General features: G+C 45.1%; 1 protein-coding gene across 2 annotated transcripts in view; it reads left to right on the top strand.

Moving 5' to 3' along the window:
• Window positions 1–20,790, top strand: part of CCDC93 (coiled-coil domain containing 93) — a 94,242-nt gene extending 73,452 nt beyond the window's left edge. For both annotated transcript variants that reach the window (XM_045558609.1, XM_045558608.1), the window contains exons 17-24: window positions 363–416; window positions 1,950–2,012; window positions 5,193–5,301; window positions 7,336–7,418; window positions 9,571–9,608; window positions 11,051–11,135; window positions 15,501–15,614; window positions 20,382–20,790. In XM_045558609.1, coding sequence (XP_045414565.1) covers window positions 363–416; window positions 1,950–2,012; window positions 5,193–5,301; window positions 7,336–7,418; window positions 9,571–9,608; window positions 11,051–11,135; window positions 15,501–15,614; window positions 20,382–20,435 — 600 coding nt within the window. In that variant the 3' untranslated portion in view covers window positions 20,436–20,790. The remainder of the gene's footprint in view (window positions 1–362; window positions 417–1,949; window positions 2,013–5,192; window positions 5,302–7,335; window positions 7,419–9,570; window positions 9,609–11,050; window positions 11,136–15,500; window positions 15,615–20,381) is intronic.
• Window positions 20,791–21,205: the final 415 nt, after the last annotated feature.

The following is a 21,205-nucleotide window of genomic DNA, read 5'->3' as shown; positions in this document are numbered from 1 at the left end:
GCCTTTCCAGCTGTTTCTGAAACTTTGAAACTTTGAGGCTCAAATCATGAGTTTGCACAAATCACAGACTCTCAGGATCATGTTTCTTTTCTCAGCACATCTTGTTAGAGGGATTCTTACTTGTGTTCAAAAAGAGTTACGGTTTACCTTGTTTGTGTGTAACTGTAAGAACAGTTTAGAATCTGGGGCTCATCCAAGGCTGTTCCCTTTCTGCTCACTCCTCACACATGCTCGGTGGGCACCAGCATTTCCCAGCTGCACTGTCATGCCCCCGCCCTGACCCTTTCCTACGTCTAGACCCTGGTCCTCTCTCCCTTTCCCCTTACTCAAGAAAGGTGTTTATTGTGTTTCCATCATTTCAGACCCCCTCCAGTGGAGAGCCACATGGTGCCCTGACCTCCATGGTGCCTCATGAGGTAAGTACCTGCCCATTCTCAGGACTGGTGTTGTCCCCAAGGGCGTGGTGGCCAGCTTTGCACTCTCCTGTGACAGTTTCTCATGCCTACCTAAATGTTCTCTATGGCCACGTCCCCATCTGCCAGGCCTTCAGGGACATCATCCCATTTGACATACCTGGCCCCTCAGGTAGAGGCAGGGTCTCACCAGGAGCTGAAGGTTACCATTCTGGAGGATTTCCTCCCAGTCCAGCATGCAAGCATTCTGTCTTCACACTGGCATCTCAGCTGAGAAGGGGAGAGGCCTTCACTGGCTGCGCATGCTGGTTACAGCCATAGGCTCTGAGGGGTGGGTGTGGTACAGAGGGAAAAAACTCTCTCAGTTGTAACTATATAGCAGGGTCAGCAAACTGTTTCTGTCAAGAGCCACGTAGTATTTTCAGCTTTGTCGGCCAGCTCTGCTGCAGTGGACATAGTCGACATGTAAATGAGTAGACATGACAGTGTTTAAGAAAACTATTTACAAAGATGAGCCACGATGCACATTTGACCCAAAGGCCATAGGATTTAGCTCATAGGCTGTAGTTTGCTGACCTCTGTCCTGAGTTAAACCAGTGCTCCCAGCATTCCACCAAACCTCTCCAGGAGGAAGAAACAGGAAAGGAAGAGGAGGAGGAAAAGAAAAGCAGGAAAGCTCTAAATAGTTGCCATCTTCAAGGAGTCCTCTTCCCTTTGTGCCCTTATAATCTCCTAGTAGAAAGAGCTTCAGGACTCCTACAGTGAAGGCTGTTTGAGTTCGCCTGCAGCCGAGCCCTGTGGAGGAGACTGAGTGTGTGTATTCTCTGCACACACAGGGTCAGGGACACCTCTGACCCCTTTGGAACTTTCTCTGAGGCAACAAACCGTCCATCCAGGGCTCTTACCTCATCAGATTCAGTAAGGGGCTAGTTTCTTCTTATTCTCTACATCACCACTGTCCAAAAGAATTTTCTGCAATGATGCAAATGTTCTTCATTTGCAGTGTCCAATGCAGTAGCCACTGGCTACATGTGGCTACCAAGCATTTGGACTGTGGCTAGTGCAACTGAGAAACTGAATTTTTAAAAAAAATTTTAGTTAATGTAAATTTAAATAGCCACATGTGGCTAGAGGCTATCGTGTTGAACAGTAGAAACATAGAAAGAAAACCAGCATCATCTCCAAACACAGAGGCGTAGACCAACACGTTCTTCAAGTAATGATTTGTCTCCTTATTGTTGTAGTTTTTTTTAGGGGAAGGGGGGAAAGGGCATATAGATTTGGAATTTACTTCACTTAAGAACACTGGAGTCAGCATTGGGTCCCAGAAGGAAGAGTTGTTACAATGTGATATGAAAGGGTGTCAGGGGTCTCACATGAGATGGGACCCAGACCTTAAACTTGGCCATTTAAGAAAAGAAATTTGAGGGTTCAGAATAGGGGAGATAATGATAAAAACATATTCACTTCCAAAGACTCCATCAAAAAATGAAAGTTTTCTATTCCCAGATAATCACAGCCTTTTCTAATTTTTAGGAAGACCTAGACAGACGGTATCATATGGAGAAAGAGAAACTCTACAAGATACGTTTACTACAGGTGAGTAAAAACAAGAACCAAAAAAATATGTAAATGCATCTAACTAGGTATGAATCTCTTATAACAGCTAGAAAATCTCTAGCTCTAAGACTAATGTCTAAGAACTAGATAGGCTAGGTAATAAGGCTGTTCACCAGTCTTCTTTCTATCTGGAGTGTAAGTCCATGATTTAAGATGTTGAAATAATGTCTCACATTGGTGCATTACTTTATGTCACTCATTGGAGTGGCTCCTCAGTCCAGGTGGAGAGTAGGTGTTATCAGCTTCATTTTTCGTATGAAGAAATTGACTCAATAGATTAAGTACTTGCCCAGAGTCAAGCCACTGGTAAGTACCAGAGCCAGGATTCAAGTTCCCTAGTACTTGTCAAATGTTCTTGTCTAGCACTATTCCTTGCAAATTAAGTGCCCATTTTAGCTATCTTTTTTGATAATCAGCAGTTTATGAAAATGGCATCAAATGTGAAGGAGGTAGGTTTTAAAGGCAGCTCTAAAACTCAATTCACATAAAGTCAAAATTACATTTTAAAATCCCCTACATTGCCGGTCTGGCTCATGGAAGCTCAAAAACCAAGAACTTTTGCATTTTGTGTTTGGCTCAGGCCATCTTTCTTCTCTGGAAGGGAAAGGCCAGGCCCTGGTGGGAATGGCCGAAGGGCTGCAAGGGCCAGTGAGATCCTGTTTCCCTTCTCTCTGGCTCCTACTTATTTTGCTGAGCTCTGTGATTAAATTTGGGTGAGTCAAGTTTGTTTTTTTTTTTTTTTTTTTTTTTTTTTTTGAGACAGAGTCTCGCTCTGTTGCCTGGGCTAGAGTGCTGTGGTGTCAAGCTCACAGCAACCTGAAACTCCTGGGCTTAAGCAATCCTTGTGCCTCAGCCTCCCGAGTAGCTGGGACCACAGGCATGCGTCACCATGCCTGACTAATTTTTTTCTATATATATAATTTTAGCTGTCCAGATCATTTCTTTCTATTTTTAGTAGAGACGGGGTCTCGCTTTTGCTCAGGCTGCTCTCGAACTCCTGACCTCGAGTGATCCTTCCACCTCGGCCTCCCAGAGTGCTAGGATTACAGGCATGAGCCACCCCACCCGGCCTCAAATTTGTTTTTGATGCAAGGGTTCTACTAATCTTTAAAAACTCACAGAATTAAATAAAATCAGGACTATTTAGAAATAAAATCAGCTGCTTATTTGGAAACTTTTTGACTGAGTGCTTACTACATATTCAGCACTGCACTAGATCCCAGAGACAGTAAATAGGATGACTCGTCTTCTGGGAGCTGGCTGCTGGCTATTTGAGAACTAAGACATGTCCAGAGATGTCAAAGTACAAGGGGGTTATATGCAAATAGCCTACTAAGGGCAGCTCCAGACTGACTGGGGGAAGCTGCAGGAAAGCCAGTAGCTGGCTGAGGCAGGCATTGGCCGTGGGGCTGAGTGGAGAGGAACTGGTAGGGGGGAGATTGAGGAGCTGTAGCTGGCAGAACTTAGTATTGGCTGGGTGAGAGAAAGAGAAAAGATGATGCTTGTGTTATTCATTGAGAAGAAGCATAAAAGGTTAAGCATAAAACCATAAGGTTAAGAGGGAGGGTGGGAGTATGAATAGGATTTAATGCTGTCTGTTTGGGGCTTTTAAATGTTCGGATATTCAACCAAGTAGAAATGTCCAAGGAGTGGGTGGTTGTCAGGTCCAACTCTGAGTAGTCTGGGAGGAATACATGGGTGTCTGCGCTGGGTGAAAGAGGACTGAGGCTGTGAAAATGTAGAAGAGGCCCTGGACCTAACCCTGGTGAGCATAGCACGTGAGGGCAGGCAGAGGCAAGGGAGGGTTCCCCCAGTGAGTATGAGCCCAAGCAGGGGGATGGGAAGACAAGAGCATGAGGACTCCTGGCTACTGAGGCGTGAGCTCAGTAGAGAGGAGGGGAAGTGCTGCTAGAAGTCAGGAAAGCTAGAAGCTGAGAGTTATCTACTAGATGTGGCCTCAAGAAGGTCTACAGTGACTTTGGCAAGAGCAGTTCAGTGGGGCTCTGGGGAAAGCCTGATTGGTGGGTTGAAGGATGACTGGACGGGGGAAGGTAGAGACCCCAGGGGTGCATGGCTCTCAGAGCATTTGGTTGTGGCAGGGAAGAGAAAAAGAAAGAGGGTGGGAGCTAGAAGGCTTAAGGAAGGGCTTTTGTAAGGAGTGAGGGACTTGAGCATATTTAAATGCTGGTGAGAAGGAGCCAGGTGATAAGGAAAGGTTAAAGATGCAGGAAAAAGACTGAATAGTTATATCTTAAGATTCCTGGAAAAAAAAACAAAAAACAGGAATCAGAGCCTGAGCACCCACAGAGAGCTTAGCCTTGGCATAAAGGAGAGATCCTTCCCTCTAACCAGAGCTGCGGACACCCTACTTTGGGTTTGGTCGCCAGAGTGGATGGTGAGTTTCCTACTAGAAAGCTCTGATTTCCTCAATGAATTAGAGATCCACATCTGCAAGCGAAGCAGGCAGGGAGAGTGGGAGGATGTGGCGGACAGAGGAATGAAGAAGGCACAGAAGAAAGGCAGTGCCCAGAGCCCACTTGGTCCCAAGACCACAAATGTGCAGCGGGAGCCCTGTGCAAGTGAGCAGCTCACCCTGCGGCAACTGGCTTCAGCGCCTCACAACATAGCACTGCACTGCCGGTCAGACCCGATCAGTAGGGCGGTTTCCCCAGTCCATGGAAGTGAGAAAGTGCTGGAAGGGTATTTGAGGGGTAGATTGTAGAAGCTTTTCAACCAGGCCAGGGAATTTGGAATGTATGTGGAGGCAGCAGGGTGGCATAATGTCCATCATCTGGGAAGCATTCCTGTCATTGCCTGTCCCCATTTGGCAGTGGTGGAGCCACCTACTCTAGAGTCCTTTGGGGCCTGGCGGGCTAGCTGTGAGCTCTGTCCACAGAAGCCCTTCCCATTCAGAATCTTCCTTCCTAGTCCATTGACTTGATGCCTTCCGTGGTTCACAGCTGTGCCTCCTCCCATGCATTGTACAGTGGGATTGTCAATCCAAATCTGAGAGGGGGACCTCAAGCTAAAGGCTGAAATTTGTGCCTGCATTCCAGGCCGTGTGGTTGGGCTCAGGTGGGGGTACAGGCAATATTTTGGCTCCCCAGAGAACACGTTAGGCCTTTTACCAAATAATTCTTCCCTCTCTTTTGCATTCAGGCTCGAAGAAATCGAGAAATAGCAATTTTACACCGCAAGATTGATGAAGTGCCCAGCCGAGCAGAGTTAATACAGTATCAGAAGAGATTTATCGAACTCTACCGCCAGAGTAGGTCCATCAACTACAAACAAGGCTGGGGAGGGACAGGAGGTGACGGGCTCTGTCCCACTTTGGCAGGGCAGAGCGTGCACCAGAGCTCAGTCCATGAATGCCACCACCAGAAAGGGCTCCTTTCATCATCGGGCCTGCTCAGCAGTCCCGGGAGCAGCACCGTGGCCTCTCACTGCCCTCCCCATGGGCAGGTTGTTGAAGCCAGCTGAGTTCTTAGAGTAATGCTTTGAACCAGCCCCATCCTCCTCAGCCATGTGGCCTTCCCCTGAGCTCCTGCTCCACTTTCCAACTTCTCATGGAACTTCATGGCCCAGTGTCTCGAAATCAGTCCTCACTCATTGTTCTCTACAGACTTCCTTGCTGATGTAGTCCTTACCTTCAACAGGATCATATCCACCTAGTCACTCAGGACTGGGTCCCCCTCAGCCTAAACCTGACCAAGTCATCAAGCTCAGAATGGCCCTCAACGCTGTCATTGCCTTTCTCTTCCTACCACTCCTGCCGTATCTGCTCTCACTTGCGTCATATCTCAGCTAAATGACCGTTAGCTGGCCTGCAGCACCTCCTCCACATCCCTTAGCCACGCATCTGGTTATATCACTTCTCTACTGACAAATCTCAAGAGCTCCTCAGGGCCTAAAATAAAGCCTTTCTCCTTATTGTGCCTGGGATTCTCCCCAGACCCCTTTGCTGATCTGAACCCTCACTTTGGCCTCACCAGTCTACGCATTGCCTCTGTGCACACCCTGAGCTTTGACATCTGATCCCTGACTCCTCGGATTCCCTGTGCCTGGATCCCTTCTCTTCTGTCAGGGAAAATCCTTCAAGACCCAACTCAGATTCTGTCAGCCTACCCTGGGCCCCCCACCCCAGGCAAGAACTGATCACCCCTTCTCTAGGCTCCCACTGTTGCATGTCTCCGTGATACCTCAAACTCAAAAGGTACAAACCTCCCTAGCCCATGTTCCTCTAGCCAGGCTGGCCTCCTCTCAGTTCTCTGACTCATGCTGCTTGCCAGTTCTGTTTCTTAGTAATTCTCGAGTTCATTTAATTCTTTCTCTAGTCTCTTGCCTGAGAGACCTTTCTCAAACATAAATTTGATCATTTTATAGCCTTACTCTAAAAGCTTTAATGTTTTATAGCTCCCCATAATATGTTGGATAATCTTCAGAATCCTAAATACACTGTGCAAAGTCCTGCATCATCTGGGCCCACTTCACTGTCCAGCTTCCCCTGCAGTCACTTGGTGCCCCACCCCTTGGCTGGATGCCACTGTCCTGCAAATTCCCACTTGGCATTTAAAAATCCACCTCAGTTTTGCCTTGAGGCCTGGCCCTCTCAAGCACCCGTCCTGGTTCAAGTTAGAGCACCGTCCCTACTGGAGGGATACAGATCAGGCTTCCTTTCACAGGTCCTGCCCCAGCACTTGTGGTTTCATCCAGTCCTTGCATTGGCCTCGGATGATCTGAGGCAGGTATCAGCAGTGACAATTTTCAGCAGAAAATAGTTTCTGCCTTAAGTGAAATCTTTTCCTTTTAATTTTCTATTCCTGCTTGTTTCCAAACTTTTAGTAGTAATAATAATAGTAGTAATAAATAATAATAGCTTGCATTAGTATATTTCACAGGGCGAATTTTACAGGTTAAAGTCACTTGATACGGGTGTTTTTACACCAAAGAAATTTTCAAGCAGTTGCACCAAAATAACTGTATCAATTTTTATTGCTATTATCAAATATCTACAACCCCCACTTAATGCGTGAACCAGATGGTTTATTTATGGCAGTAATTTTCAACTTTGACTATCCACTGTCATCATGTGAGTCCCACCTACAGACATTCTGCTTTCATTGGTCCTGAGAGTTTTAAAAGTGTATCCCAGGTGATTCTGTTTCCACACTGTGGGGCTTCCGCAGAGAGTGAGCGCCCAGCCCTGACACACCTGAGTGCTGGCGGCATGCGCCATGGGGAGGGCACTTAGGCTGTTCTGATGCCTGTTCTTACTCGTGTGCCGATTTCTTTGCGTTTACAGTTTCAGCAGTGCACAAAGAAACCAAGCAGTTCTTCACTTTATATAATACCCTGGACGATAAAAAGGTTTATTTGGAAAAAGAGGTAAGAACCTTTATAAAAAGAAAATGGCTTAATCAGAAGATCAGCTAACAGTGCAGTTGACTCCAGATATTCAAATGAACTTGATGTCTGGGTTGGATGTGTTCTGTGTAAGCAGAAAGAGTGCCAATTTATGCCAGCTTCTGGGATACCAAGTCAGAAAATGCAAGATTCCTTGGGAGCTCACATTATCTGGGGGGGAGTGAGACCTGTTGACAGCTGTCCCAGAGTACTGTGTGAGAGATGCCATCATAAGAAAGACAGTGGGAGCACAGGAGCTGGTGAGACTAACTTGAGTTTTAAAGGAAGGGAGGAACCAGCTAAATGAAATGGGGATGGTGAGCTTATTACTTAGAGAAAATAGCTATTTAATCATCAATGGCAGACATAGGAATGAAATAAAAGGATTATAAAATTAAAAACAAGGGTGAAAAGAGTTGAGAAGGGCAACCCTCTCCTTACAGACTCTCTCACTCAGGTTAAATCCATTCATGATTCAGGGCTCCCCCAAGTTGGATGACAAATGATTGGAGCAGAGTGTACAGCTGTGTTTTATGAAAAAAAAAAAAGAGAAGAAGAACATTCCTAGTCCAGAATGGCAGTGCAGTGTGGTGGAGAGAGCACGGGCTTTGGCGTCAGACAGATTTGGGTTTTAGTATGGCCTGCTTTGTCTCACCTGTAAATTGGAGATGACACCTGATTGTGTTGGTGATGATTATGATGAAGTCAATGAGAAAAAGTTCATTGCACACGGTCAATTCTCAATACATATTATTCCTACCTACTCTGTCACCTAGAGTTTGACAGAATTTATTTTTTTTCATCATCACCTCACAACCTGCGTTAATTACCACTTTAATAAGAATAATATTATAGATGTATCATTTACTTGAACCCAAATTGAGGCATCTATAATTATTGTCACCTTTATTTCCTGCTGTCAGTCAAACCAGATAAACCTCTTCTAGGCACTCCTTGAAGAGGGGTTGAGTTTTATTTTTTTCGGTATCCTGGGCCTTACACAATGACAGGCACGTAACAGGCATTTGTTACATGTTTGATTAAATGAATGCATTTGGTGGGATTCGTATCAGACCTGGGAATAGCTCTACCCACACCCTGGCCCTGGGCTCTTCCTACCTGGCAAGGAGAAGATTTCCCAACCCTAACTCAGGGACAGGCCAGCTCCTTCTCAGAAGGGCTTGGACCCCATTGACCTTCCTTCATCAGCAATGTTTGAAGTTGTTGCATTTTTTAAAAAACTAGGAATATTGGAGTGTGGGTGTTGGAGGCTGGGCTTTTTAATTCTAAGCCATGGTAACACAGAACTTCACATTTGAATAAATTGGATATTTTAGTCTGAATGCATTTATGCCTGTGATATTTTAGCCTTAAAACTTCGCTTGGGAGTAATAGGGACAAGAAATATTTCTATATTGCAGACTCTGAACCTGAAGTTCAAATACAGTAATTACTTAGTCCTGAGCCCCCAAGTCAAGTAGTTGCATAGCCAGAAAGAGGACCTAGATTGCTGTACTCCATACTCAGAGCCCTTCCCAGGACTGCATCACGGGGGCAGACTGAGGGTCCTACTGTGGGGACTGAGGCAGTGTCCATGGGAATGGGGCCTTCAACAGTGTATCCCCTGGGAGGCTGCCAGAGCCAGCCAGCAGCTAGCTGCCCTGGCAAGAAGATTCTGTGGGAAGGGCTGGGATGGACACCGAGTCCTCACTTCCCACCCCAGCTGACTCCCCCTGAGGTGATATCCCTGAAGGTAAAGTGCAGCACTTGGCAAGGTAGGGGCTGTGGTGGCAGCTTGCCCACAGAGCCCTCATGTTAGCTTGGCATCTTCTCAGCTGGGGTCCAGGTCCCTTCAGGGAGCCCTCTTCCTACATCCCTGTGGGAATGCATTGCAGAAAGGGCGTCTTCTGTGAGTAGAGGGAGGTGGATTCCCTGAGGAAAACTATAAGACTAAGAACATGTTCTTTTTTTTCATATGTTATTAATACTTTAATCTTCATAAACAAGGTATGTGTTCCTTTCAGAAGCAGTGTCTGGAGACAAAGCAACCTTTCATTGATTGAGGTAGTACAGAAATCTTTCAGCCTTTTACTTAGTGTTGTGTTTTGTTTGTTTTATTATTTTGCTTCCTTAGATTAGCCTGCTGAACTCAATTCATGAGAACTTCTCACAGTAAGTACCGCCATTCCTCCCGCCTGTACATAGCTGGTCACCCTGCACTTCATGTTCCGTCCACCTTGTATCCCCATAGTCTGACTGAGAAAGTAAACACAAGACTTAATGTGAGTTATATGATTCTTACACTTTCACCCCCGCTACTAAGTACAAATGTATCTGTCCTTGAGTTCCTGCAAAAATATAATGATACTGGAGTGAATTTTAAAAACAAAGGAAGAGCTTAGGAAAAAAGTTCACTTTCAAATAAGTTGCCTATGCCTATCTACTGTAATGTCTTTGCATATTAGTTTTGCTTGGTAGGATCAGATTAATACAATTTGTTCTTGAGCACATAGAGCTGCTTTAAAATTTAAATAATGAAGTAATCTATATAATTTTTTAAAGATTTTTAAAATTTTGTGGTAGATTTTGTTTTTAAATTAATGTGTATCCTCTAAACTACTTTGGTTAGATAGGAATTTTTTTCTCCAAAATTGGATGGCAAGGCCCGCTTGGCCCCACATCCTACCAGCCTTCAAGCCTGTCCACTGGCCCATCTACCATCTGGGCAAGCCCAAGTTTTGCTCCCTGGATAGCAGGCTTCCTTTCTCTCTAGCACAAATCTCTGCTGTCCCCTGACCAGGGGCCCATTAAGACTGAGATTTTAATGAATTACAAGCCCTAGATTTTAAGCTTCTTTTCTAATTGAAAAAAAAAAAAAAAAAAAAGCAAACCCACAGCTCCCTGATAAGTTTCAGATTCAGTTAGTGACATACAACCTTGTGACATTTCTAAGAATGGTGCTTTCATTTTTCTTTCTTGATAATTGAGAGATCCTGCAGTTTGAGTGTTTTGTGAAGAGTTCTGCTCTGCCAGTGCATCCTTTGGAAGAATTCTCAATCTTGTGTGTGTGTGGTGTGCTCTGAGCCTCCTGGTGTCCTTCCTCTGCAAAGCCGGAGGTGAAGAGGAATGCTTTAGGACAGCAGGGAATCCACTCATTTAGCTGCTGCTTCTAGAAAAGGACCAGGTTTCCCACCCCTGGTTTTAGGAAATCTCAGAGTATATCTATCAGTCTTAAGCAGTGTCTTCTCCTGATACTCAGGTTTTTAAAAACCAAATGAAATCCATTTCTTAAGCAGTACATGTCATAATCCAGAGTAAATAACATTTTTGTTCATTTTAGTCACACTTGATTTTACTTTAGTAAAGAAAGTTGTAGGGAGAGTAGGGACAAAAAGAATGAATATGCAGTTATAAGACTGGACTAATTTTCATGTCTTCCTCAGAGGTTTAGAATCCTTAATTGCCTAGGGTCCCATGGGCCCCCGTGGTGCACTGTGCATTGCAAAGTCCCATTTGCCTCTTGGGACATAATCTGGGTACGGGGCTGACTCCCTGGCATCTCCCCCTTTCTTAGTCTGTGTACTGGTCATAACTTTTGCTGATTTTTCTTTCAGGGCCATGTCCTCCCCTGCCTCCCGGGACCAGTTTTTACGTCAGATGGAACAGATTGTAGAAGGAATTAAACAAAGTAGAATGAAGGTCAGATGGCTTCTTTTCTCTAATGTAGCCCGAGTTTCACAGTGGTGGGGGAAGGTCCTGGAAAAAATAGGTTGTTCTGGGAGTGAGGGCTCTCCATCCTGCAGACCCTCATTGCCGCAGAGCGGCTCCCGCTGTGCATCTGACTCTGCGGTGACAGTTCCTGCTGCCTGCACCTGGAGGTTTAAAAGCTACTGTTAGCAATTGCTTCCCGGTATTGAACACCTACTGTGTGCCAAGTACTGTGCTACTCCTCCTAAAGTGAGTGGTATTGAACCCATTTTACAGATGAGGAAGCCAGCTTTCACTAACAGGCTTCCTCTCTCACCTAGAATCACTTCCTCACTGGACCTTTGGTTCCTGACAGTCTGCCATGAGAGTTTCATTCTTTAGGATCCTGAGAGCATTCTAGTTTTCAGGAACCTCCTATAAAAAAGGTATATCATCGCTGAACTGAGTTCTGCTTAAGTGAGGAGATTGAACAAAGTCAAGGGAGAAAAGAGAGGCACTGGAAAGGGATATGGGAGTACCAGAGAGCTCTGCAGAGAACCTGAGGCAGCATGGGGTTTCCCTCCCTCCGTGGCTCTGCACGTGGGCCCTGTTTTGTCAGAAGTAGGGTGGGCTTGCTGCCTGCTTTAGCCGAGGGCAGATTCACAGTGGCAGTTTCCTACCACCATTCCTAGATGAATACTAACTAGTACCTCCAAATATCACTTGCTTGTGATCCTGTTTAAATAATGCATCACACCAGAGTGGTCCTCTGACAAGGCAGTAAACTCTTCGGGGACTTAGGGTATCCCCTCTTATGATCTTGGGGCAAAGTGCTCCAGTGAGTAATGCCAGAATGTAAACACATAAAAATAAGAATTGCCTGTAGGTCCTGTCATTGTAGGAAACCACTTACAGAAGACAAACATTCAAGCTGCCTGTAATCTCATCTCACAAGAGATGAGCTAAGGACAGAAGTGCTCCGTATCCCTTTCCCTGTAGAAAAATATCATTAATCTCACCGTTAATGACTTCAATAAAATGATGTCAAAGGAGGAAAAAATGTATCAGTAGTAATAAGCATGATTTCTCAGACTATTCAGCCACAAAAATGAGAGCAGGCGTAAGTCAGCGCTTGCCTGTACACATGCACTCACCCAGGGCAGGATAGGCTGTCTGCAGAGAGCGAATGAAGTTTGTTCTCAATGACCTGAGGTGTGAGGTTGGTGGAAAACAGAACCTGGCTGACCAAGGGCCTGTGACAATCCAGGTCGCAGTGTGGTAGTCCTTTCCACCCTGCCATTGCTCCTCCTCAGGAGCTGCTCTTGTTCCCAGTAAAAGAACGACAGGAATTCTCTGGGTTTTCTTCCTTTGGCTTCCCCTTCCTATTTACTGAAAGCTGCCTTCCTAGTGGGGAGGGGGGCCTGACCCCTTCATTCTCTCCACTCTCCTCCAGGCCTCCTGCTGTTGGCACCCCAGTGCTGGCCAGTGAGGGAAGTCGCTGCTGGGTCTCTGTCTCCCCACGAGATGGTGGACTCCAGACGGGTGATCGGGACCCAGGGCAGAGCTGGCTCTTTCTCAGGTCTGCATCCCCAGTGGCTAGCATAGTGCCTGACCCGTGGTGGGCTCTTAACTATTTGTTGAATGAGTGAATTCATTCAATAGAGTTTAAGATCAGTTCTCAAAGAGGGTTCCAGATAGGGTTTGAATATTGATTGGCACCCTGAGTGGAATCAGTCTGTCTGCTCTGCGCAACAGCACTCATTTGGATGGGTGTGTTTTGTTGGGTTTGTTTAACAGAAACAAACATAGCCCTCCCTGTAACAGTGCTGTAATGGGTCCTACTCCTGTAGATGTAGCAGCACGGTCTGTGTCCTCCTGAGCACAGATTCCTTCGACCTGGCGGGTTCAGGGTGTCATGTGATAGACCAACACATGTGATAGACTATCACTTTGGGTACAAGTGATAGAATGGATGTTTTATGTTCCATCTAAGTGTTTCTCAGTAGAGAGAGAGTCACATATTAGTAGGCATTTTGACCTTACTGAGAGGAGCTAGGGTCTTGGGATCTCTAGAATACTGTGGGCAAGTGCTTGGCACAAGCAGTCTGGAGTTCCTGACCTAGGGTGTGAAGAGGTGACAAGTAGGGAATAGGAATGGTCTGAGCGCGTAGGGGATGCTGAGAAGAGTGTGCAAATGAAACTGAGACTAAAGAGTCAGCTCTTGATTCTGAGACTGAGGGGGACTCTGACCACTCTCCTTATGCGTTCTAGGAGAAGAAAAGCTGTCTTCATTGAGCAGCCTATATGAATCAAATGATAGATCTTTCACTTAACATTTAATATCACATATTCCTCGTAACAAAACCCATGATCAAAGTGATATTGTCCTTACTTAGCTAAGGGACCTATCATTCAAAAAGGTTAAATGAGCTGTGAGGATACACAGTGAGTGGCACAGCTGGGATACAAACCTAGGCCTTTCTGGCCTCAAGCTCACACCCTTTCTAGGTTACCACACTAACTCCCATAGTCGGTCCTGGATAAATTCATAATGAATTCAAGTGCATTGTCTATCACTAGGACATAATCAGTCATGGCCAGATTTTTCTCTAAAGTACAGAACAGACAAGAGGCCTGCGGTAGAGCTGCCTTCTGTGCTAAATAAGAGGGAGGGACCTACCTGCCAGGTCCTAGCCAGGCCAACAGGAAAAGTATCTGTCAGCTTTGAGAGGTGGGGTCCAAGAAGGAGCAGCAGTGGGAGTTGTGACAGCTGGTAGGTCACCGTGGCAGGACAGGAGCTGGTGTTAGAGATCCTTGCAGGCAGCACCAGGGGCTCTGTCTGCAGGGAGGGGACTGTCTACTCTGGAAGACCTGGGCACAAGGCAGGTCACCAAACTCAAGACCTAGCACAGGTATGCAGCAGGTTATCTGTTCAGACCTGTGGAAAGAGGAGAGCATAGAGCCTTGGGACTCAGGAGCTGCAAACAGGTCAGGATTGGACCAGACAAATAAATTCCCGTGTGGGGTGGGCCATCCTTTGAACAATGTTGGGACAGGCCTTGGGGACACCAGGTTGCATTTCACCTATATGGTCAACAGAGGCCCGTGGTGCAGAAAGAGTGGAGAGAACTACTGAAGGAAGTCCCCCCAATTCACCTATAACTTGTGTTTACAAACTGTAAATTCCCGTCCAAGGCATAACTCAAAACTCATGGTCAGGCATCAGCAACGCCAGGGCAGAGCATCACTCGTTTCATTCAACAAGCTTTTGGGCACCTGCCACACATCAGGCACTGGGTCTGTGCCGTAACTCTTCCTGCCCTCATTTTCTGGCTGGCTGGCACTCTGGGTTTATCTTCTAGAAATACAGCACATAGCACCACCAGCTCTGCTCAAGGGTCCCTCCTCAGAGAGCCCTCCCTGACCTTCCAGTCTGAAGAGGCCGTACGTGTACCCACTCTCCCCTGGTACCTAACCTTGTTTCATTTTTTCATAGTACTAATCACCACTGGGAATTTTAATGTGTATCTGTTTGTTAGAGTACTTGCTTGGTGTCAGTTTCTCTAGAATGTACACTCTGTGGGAGCGGTGACCTTGTCCTGTTCACCACTACGTACAGGTACTCAGTAAGTGTTCAGTCAGTATTTCTCGAAAGAATAAGCTTTTAGGTACCTTAGAAAAGTCTGTTTAAATCAAAGTCTAGCCCCTATTTATGAAATCAAAATCCTGGAAACACTCTAAATTGCCTACCAGTAGAAAGATGGGTAAGTAAACAATGATCAGGAATATTGTGTTGTTTTTATAAATTATAATTGTAAGAAGTTTATAATAACAGAGATACTTATGTTAAATGAAAATCGAATATACAGTTTTATTATGTGATCACAACTGTTTAAATCAGGATTTCTCAACCTCAATACAACTAACATTTTGGGCCAGATAATTCATTGTTTTGGGGCTGCCCCATGCATTGTAGGATGTTCAGTAGCACCCCTGGCCTCTACCCGGTGATACCAGTAGAACCCCCTCCTCACAGTTACAGCAATCAAAACTATCTCCAGACATTGCCAAATATCCTCCAGGAGAGGATGGGGAATAGCCTCCAGCTGAGAATCTCCAGCCAGTGTATTGTGAAATTGTAATGACCAAAAAAAAAAGGAAACAGTTAGTGCCCAATGATAGAAGAATTGCTGAATAAATTATGCAGCCTCCATGTAATGTTATGCAAATAAATAAACCAACCTGAAAAGTTGTATGCAGAAGGAAAATACTAGAATAAATCCATGAAAATGTTGGTAAGATTGCCTTTTGGATGTTGCCACCAGCCCTTGTTCAGAACATGCCTTTTCATCAACATTTCCCAAAATGTTTGAACAGATGGAAAAGAAGAAGCAAGAGAACAAAATGAGAAGAGACCATTTGAACGACCAGTACTTGGAACTGTTAGAAAAACAGAGGCTATACTTTAAGACCGTGAAAGAGTTCAAAGAGGTAAGAGGAAGATTGGGCAGGGCTGTTAAGGCTAAAGTGAGATTTACATTCTCCTGAAGATGAGCCTTTAAAAACCAGAGCAATTTTGTGGTTTTCCCCTGGTTTGTGGAGGGAAATAGCGAAATGGCAGTGTGATCTGAGGAAAGTATGGCATCTGGGTAGTGGACGATCACATTTTTATGTGGCCCATATTGAGGCTCTAATTAAATGTCCTAAGAGACATGACATCATTTTCATTTTCTTAACACATAGTAAGTGCATTAAATTCACAAATAAAATGACACCATCAGCCTACATAGAGGCCACCTGGAAACAGTGTTTGTTATGGATTCTGATATAGAATCTTCCCTCCTGCCAATCTTAGGATGGGGAGGGACCCTGAGAAGCCCTGTGAAGATAGAGAACTTTGAAGAGTGACAGGCTTGGGTTCGAATCCTGCGTTTACCACTTACTGGCTATCTGCTTTGGGCAGTGACCTAATCCCTCCCAGCCCAAGTTTCCTCATTGGTGGGCTCCGTCGTGTCAGATGAGAAATACTAAACATCTACCAGCAGGTCTGGCACCTACTAACATCCAGCACTTAACTGAATTTTGTTTGTCCCCGTGTTTCCTCCCTGCATTTGGGCAGGGTTACTCTTCATTGTTCTCTGCCTTTTTCTTAAGAGATTTTCCAAAAAGAAGAGTTTATTTTGTGACTTGCTAAGGTCTCAGCAGCCTTATTTTCAGGAATTCCTTCCCCCTTCCTAACCTAAATATATGTGATTTTGCCGAGTTTAGAGGCTGCTGAAAATACAGAAGAATTAACTGTAGGTGGTTGGATCGTGGAGTTTGGTCTGCAGAATAAGAGTAATCTTTCCATGCCCATAATTTTGTTCTTATTTATTTTTTAAGACTTTTCTCCCTTCCCCATCATTCCTCTCTCCTCTACTTTTCCTTTCCTTTTTTGTGATTGAACTCGTGGGAGCCACAATCCATGAGAATTTTGGAAACTCATCCTTTCCAGTGTTCTTCCAGCTCCTGCTGTAGCCCTGGACAGATACCAGGTTGTAAAACAGACCTGGTCCCTCTCCTCAAGGAGCTTACATTGTGGTGGGGGAGACAGATGAGAAGCTAAGAACAGGTCATGACAAATAAGTAATAACACTTCCAAACTGTGCCATGTGAGGGGACTAATTTAGGTGGCGCAGTCAGGGAAGGCCTCTCTAGGGTGAGCAGACTAGCAATGGCGAGCAAGATTACTTCATCCAGGGCAGCATGTGGGATGGCCCTGCAGCTGGGCAGCACAGGGGAGGGAGCAGGCCAGGTGCTCCAGTCTAGGAACCCTTGTGGCTGGCAGAGGTTGGAGTTCCAGAAGGCCAGTGAGTGAGCTGGCAGGAAACAAATAGGAACCCGCTGGTCCCCTCGGAGCTCACTCTTCCCTTTAATCCACATAACTCACAAAGAGAAAAGGCCCAGAAGAGAATTACATTTCACATGCTTCTTGGACATGCCAGCACTCCCTTTTGACTATATAGAAACAAAAAGCAAATAAGTTGAGGAAGATTAAGTGTAAGCTGTCAAAGTCAAAGCAAATAAAAACGAAATGGAAAAAGCTCATTCTTGCGCTGCAGGCTCTCAGGTGAGGGCTTAGGATGAATTTGAAGGAAACAGCCCCTTCAGATGTGTTAAGCCTGGAGGGTCCCATGTTCCCACCTGCACGGCACAGTGTCTCGCAGAGACTGAGGTGCTTCGTTCAGAGCTGGCTAGGACCCCCAGACAGATGCTGGCCCATGCCTAAGTTTTCTTCAACCCAAAGCAAGTTAAAGAAAAATGGGGGTGGGAAGAATGCAATATGTTCTTATGTATTTCATTTAAATGCATTTTACCTTCAAAAAAACTAGCATGTCATCTCACTCTTTGATGGTAAAATCGCCTTTGTCTTATAATGGTGCTGGTGGGTAGTCCTTTCTTTTTTAAACATTTTACTCAGCAAAAATTTTAAATTGGCAGCCACGTGTCAGTGTTCCAAAATCTTAAACTTTCTCCCACCAGCTCCTCTGAGGGACTTTGGGGTGGGCGACCACAGGTATTGAGGAGGAGGTGGCAATGGGGGCTTGCTCCGCCCCAGTCTCCACCCCATGCCTTCAGCCATGCTAATTCTGCTGTTTTTCTGTTTTTCATATTGCAGTTTCAGGTAAGATCTTATTTGTGGCAGAAAAACAGTTGAAAAAGCTGTACTTTCATCCCAGCTTTCTTCCAGAATCCTCTCTGTTCTGCCTTCTTTGCTAGAACCCCCCTTAAGCTGCCCCTGTTGGTCTTATACTCCTGTATTCTGAATTCTCATTGCATTGTGGCACCTGGCTCATGTACTAGGCAGTAATTTATTCTTTATGCAAAGCACAGTGTTATATTTTTTGTTTTTTTTTTGGAGAGATGTGGTCTCACTATGTTGCTCAGGGGCTGGTCTCAGACTCCTGGCCTCAAGTGATCCTCCTGCTTCAGCCTCCCCAAAGTGCTAGGATTACAGGCGTGAACCACCATGCCCAGTGAAAGCATAATGTTGTCCAGAACATGGTCTTTTGCCCCCTTAATAGTTGCCTTTAGGGGGCTTGGTTTACTCAACATTAATTGGTCACCAAATCATGCCCTCATCCTGACTCCTAGCCTCTTCTGATATCAAAACCTTTTGATTAGAGACATTGGCTTTTCTCTAAAACCTTAATGACTTGTTCTAGTAGATGTTTAATGACAAGTTTGCCAGGAAACAACACACTCTGAAATCACCTTAATCACAGTAATTGTGTCTGTAAACCACAGTTTCTTAAAAGGTCATAAAACTAAGATTTAAATTCTAGCATAGCACTGATGAATGCAAATCCTACATTTTTATGAAGCTGGCTTTGAGCACATAATTTTGAGCAAACAGAGCTCACTGGTTTGGTACATGGTGGGCCTGGATATAGCCTGAAAAGGAAGGAGACAGAGGCAATGAAACATTTTCCCTTTTTTTCTAGAAAGAAATACCTAAAGGGCTTCTTTTGTATTTGCTTTGAAGAGACAGTATCATCCTGTAGTCTCCCAAAAGGCTTCCAGTAGATTGCATGAAATTTAATCAGTGCTCACCCAGTGACAGTATAGGATATCTTTACTGAAAGATTTAAACATCATTTCAGTGTGTGTGATGCACGGAATTACCCATGGTGGGGACTTTTTGTGGCAGGAGTGTTTTCATGCTTCTGAGTTGCTTTTGCCTCATTTAAAAGGTGAGTAGGGTGACAGTTGAACTAATTTATATATTTTACATTTGCATTATAGAAATCTTCAAAAATATACAAAAGTAGAGAGTAGTATAACAATATAATGTGTAACTGTCTGCCTGTTCTTCTTCCATCTTTTTCTCTCTCCGCTTTTTCTTTAAGCTAGAGATCTTTTTCCCCAGGCGAATCTTAGTAATTCATTTTAAAAAGGAAAACTTTCATCTTTTCTAATAGAACAAATATAACCAAACATCACCTTATTTCTTTTCCCACTCCCCCCCCAAAAATCAACTGCCTCCCCCTCCAAAAAAATGTGCTCAAACGGTGTCAGAGCACCTTGCTTCTGACAGTCTTACAGAAGAATTCATCCTTACCCCCAGCCCAAGCACCCAGCTATTCCCAGCTCTCCAAGTGGAAGATAAGTCTAAGCCCTACAAATGCACCAGCACTCACTAAGACCCAGATCATTGCAGTCATGCTGCCACAGCACTGCCAAACGGAGCAGAGGGCTTCCAGAGAGCTGGGAGCACCTGAACCCAGCCCAGGGAGGTGGAAAAATTGACTTTGGGGGTCTTGGATGCAAAGGGTTTGGGGCAAAAAAAGTTTTTCTCCCACAATGAATGTGTCTCCAGGAAAGCACAGCTACTGCAGGCCTGACCACTGCTAAGCCTGGGCCCTGTGAGCTCTACCTCTCTGGGCCCTTCCCATTACCACTTTAACCTCCTAGTGTAAAAGTAGGGCTCCCCGTGACCAGCTCAGGGAAGGGGGTTGGGGATTGTTGGAGTTCTGCTAGCAGATAGAGGGGTCCTGAGCTATCAAAACCAGTAGAAATGAGGGCAGAAGGGTGCCCAGTGAGCAGCTTTTGAAGATGACCAAAGAATGGAACATAAAATGTTTCAGTGGTGACTTGTGCACTGGACATTAGATTCCATAGGCAGGGGATGGTGCCAGTGACCTCCCTCAGTGATATCCCTCAGCACACGCAGCCCTTGCTTTCATACAACTCGTTTTTAAGGAAAAGGAAGTGTCCCTTGATGAATATCTCTCATCCTATTTTCTGTGATTTCTTTTCTTAAAACTAGGACTATTCCTAGCCTTCACTGTTGTTAGAACTTCTCTGTGTTTGCCTGCTGTGTAAACTAAGGTTGCCTTTTATGACTCCTTAGACTGCTGTCTCCAGGCCCCTTTCCCCCTTTCTCAGTGTAGTAGGGCAACACTGGCAGATAAGAGTGCTTTCTACTTCGGTGCCCTTGAAGATTTTAGAGACTTTATAAAGTCTTTGGAATGACAATACCTAATCCTTTCATCCTATTCTCAGGTGACAACCCAGAAACAACATCATTATAGCTGTTTTGGTTTTAAAGGTCAATAGGTCACCAGGACGTTGCACCATGCTGGTGACAGTGTGCTAAAAGACTGGTTTAGTTGTCTGAAGGTGTCTCCCATGGGCCTTGGGGGAAGGGTGGGCTTCACATGGGTGCTAATGTAGTCACCACCTCTCTGTACACTCACTCTCTCTGCTTCCCTCCAGGAGGGCCGCAAGAATGAGATGCTGTTGTCCAAGGTGAAAGCCAAGGCCTCCTGAACATCCGCAGCCGTCGTTGTATGTCACTGATTCTTGTTTTTTAAATACCATATATCTACTACAAGATCATGAAATGGTTCTGAAAGCGACAGTAGAGAGATGCAGGTGTAATGATTTCCGCACCCTGGATGTTTTCTTTCTCTTTGCTTCCATTTCATCTCTGTGTTGGCTGCTGTTGATGGAATCAGATGGTGTAAACACTGGCTTGGATAACACCCATCATCTCTGAAGAAACATGGGCAGAACTTGTTCTCTGTGTTGATTCAACTTTCATTTCTCCAGTAACATTGCACTTATGAGGTACCTGTACCTGTATGGATGCTGAATAAAAAAAAATTCATTTGTTTAGCAAGTATTAATTGAGCAACCACTGAGGAGTGAGCACGCAGGGAGAGCCAGAGAAGTAGAAAACAGTTCCTACCCCACAGGCATCCAGCAGGTGGCCCGAGAGCAGATGTGGCCTGCTGGACCCCAGAGCTTGGCCATCTGAGACTTTTTGCAGTGAACAGAAGGCTTTTAGCTGAATGATCAGCCCGTGTGAGTGTGAGTCCCTTGGGCCCTTCACCTGCTCATGCTACCTTTTGTTCCTGGCTCTTCCAGGTGCCGGCCAGCAGGCTTGGATGGCAGAGTGTCTAGAATGAAAGCTCAGTGTTGTTGGTTTAATCCTATTATGTCACTCAAGTTTATTTCACAAAAAAAAAAAAAAAATTGAAAATAGGGCCTATATTGAGGATGCTTCAATAAAAATTACACCTTCCCTTGCCGCAATT

Source organism: Lemur catta, chromosome 8 (assembly GCF_020740605.2).
Source record: "Lemur catta isolate mLemCat1 chromosome 8, mLemCat1.pri, whole genome shotgun sequence".
Taxonomy (NCBI): domain Eukaryota; kingdom Metazoa; phylum Chordata; class Mammalia; order Primates; family Lemuridae; genus Lemur; species Lemur catta.
This window is presented reverse-complemented; position numbering and strand designations above follow the sequence as displayed.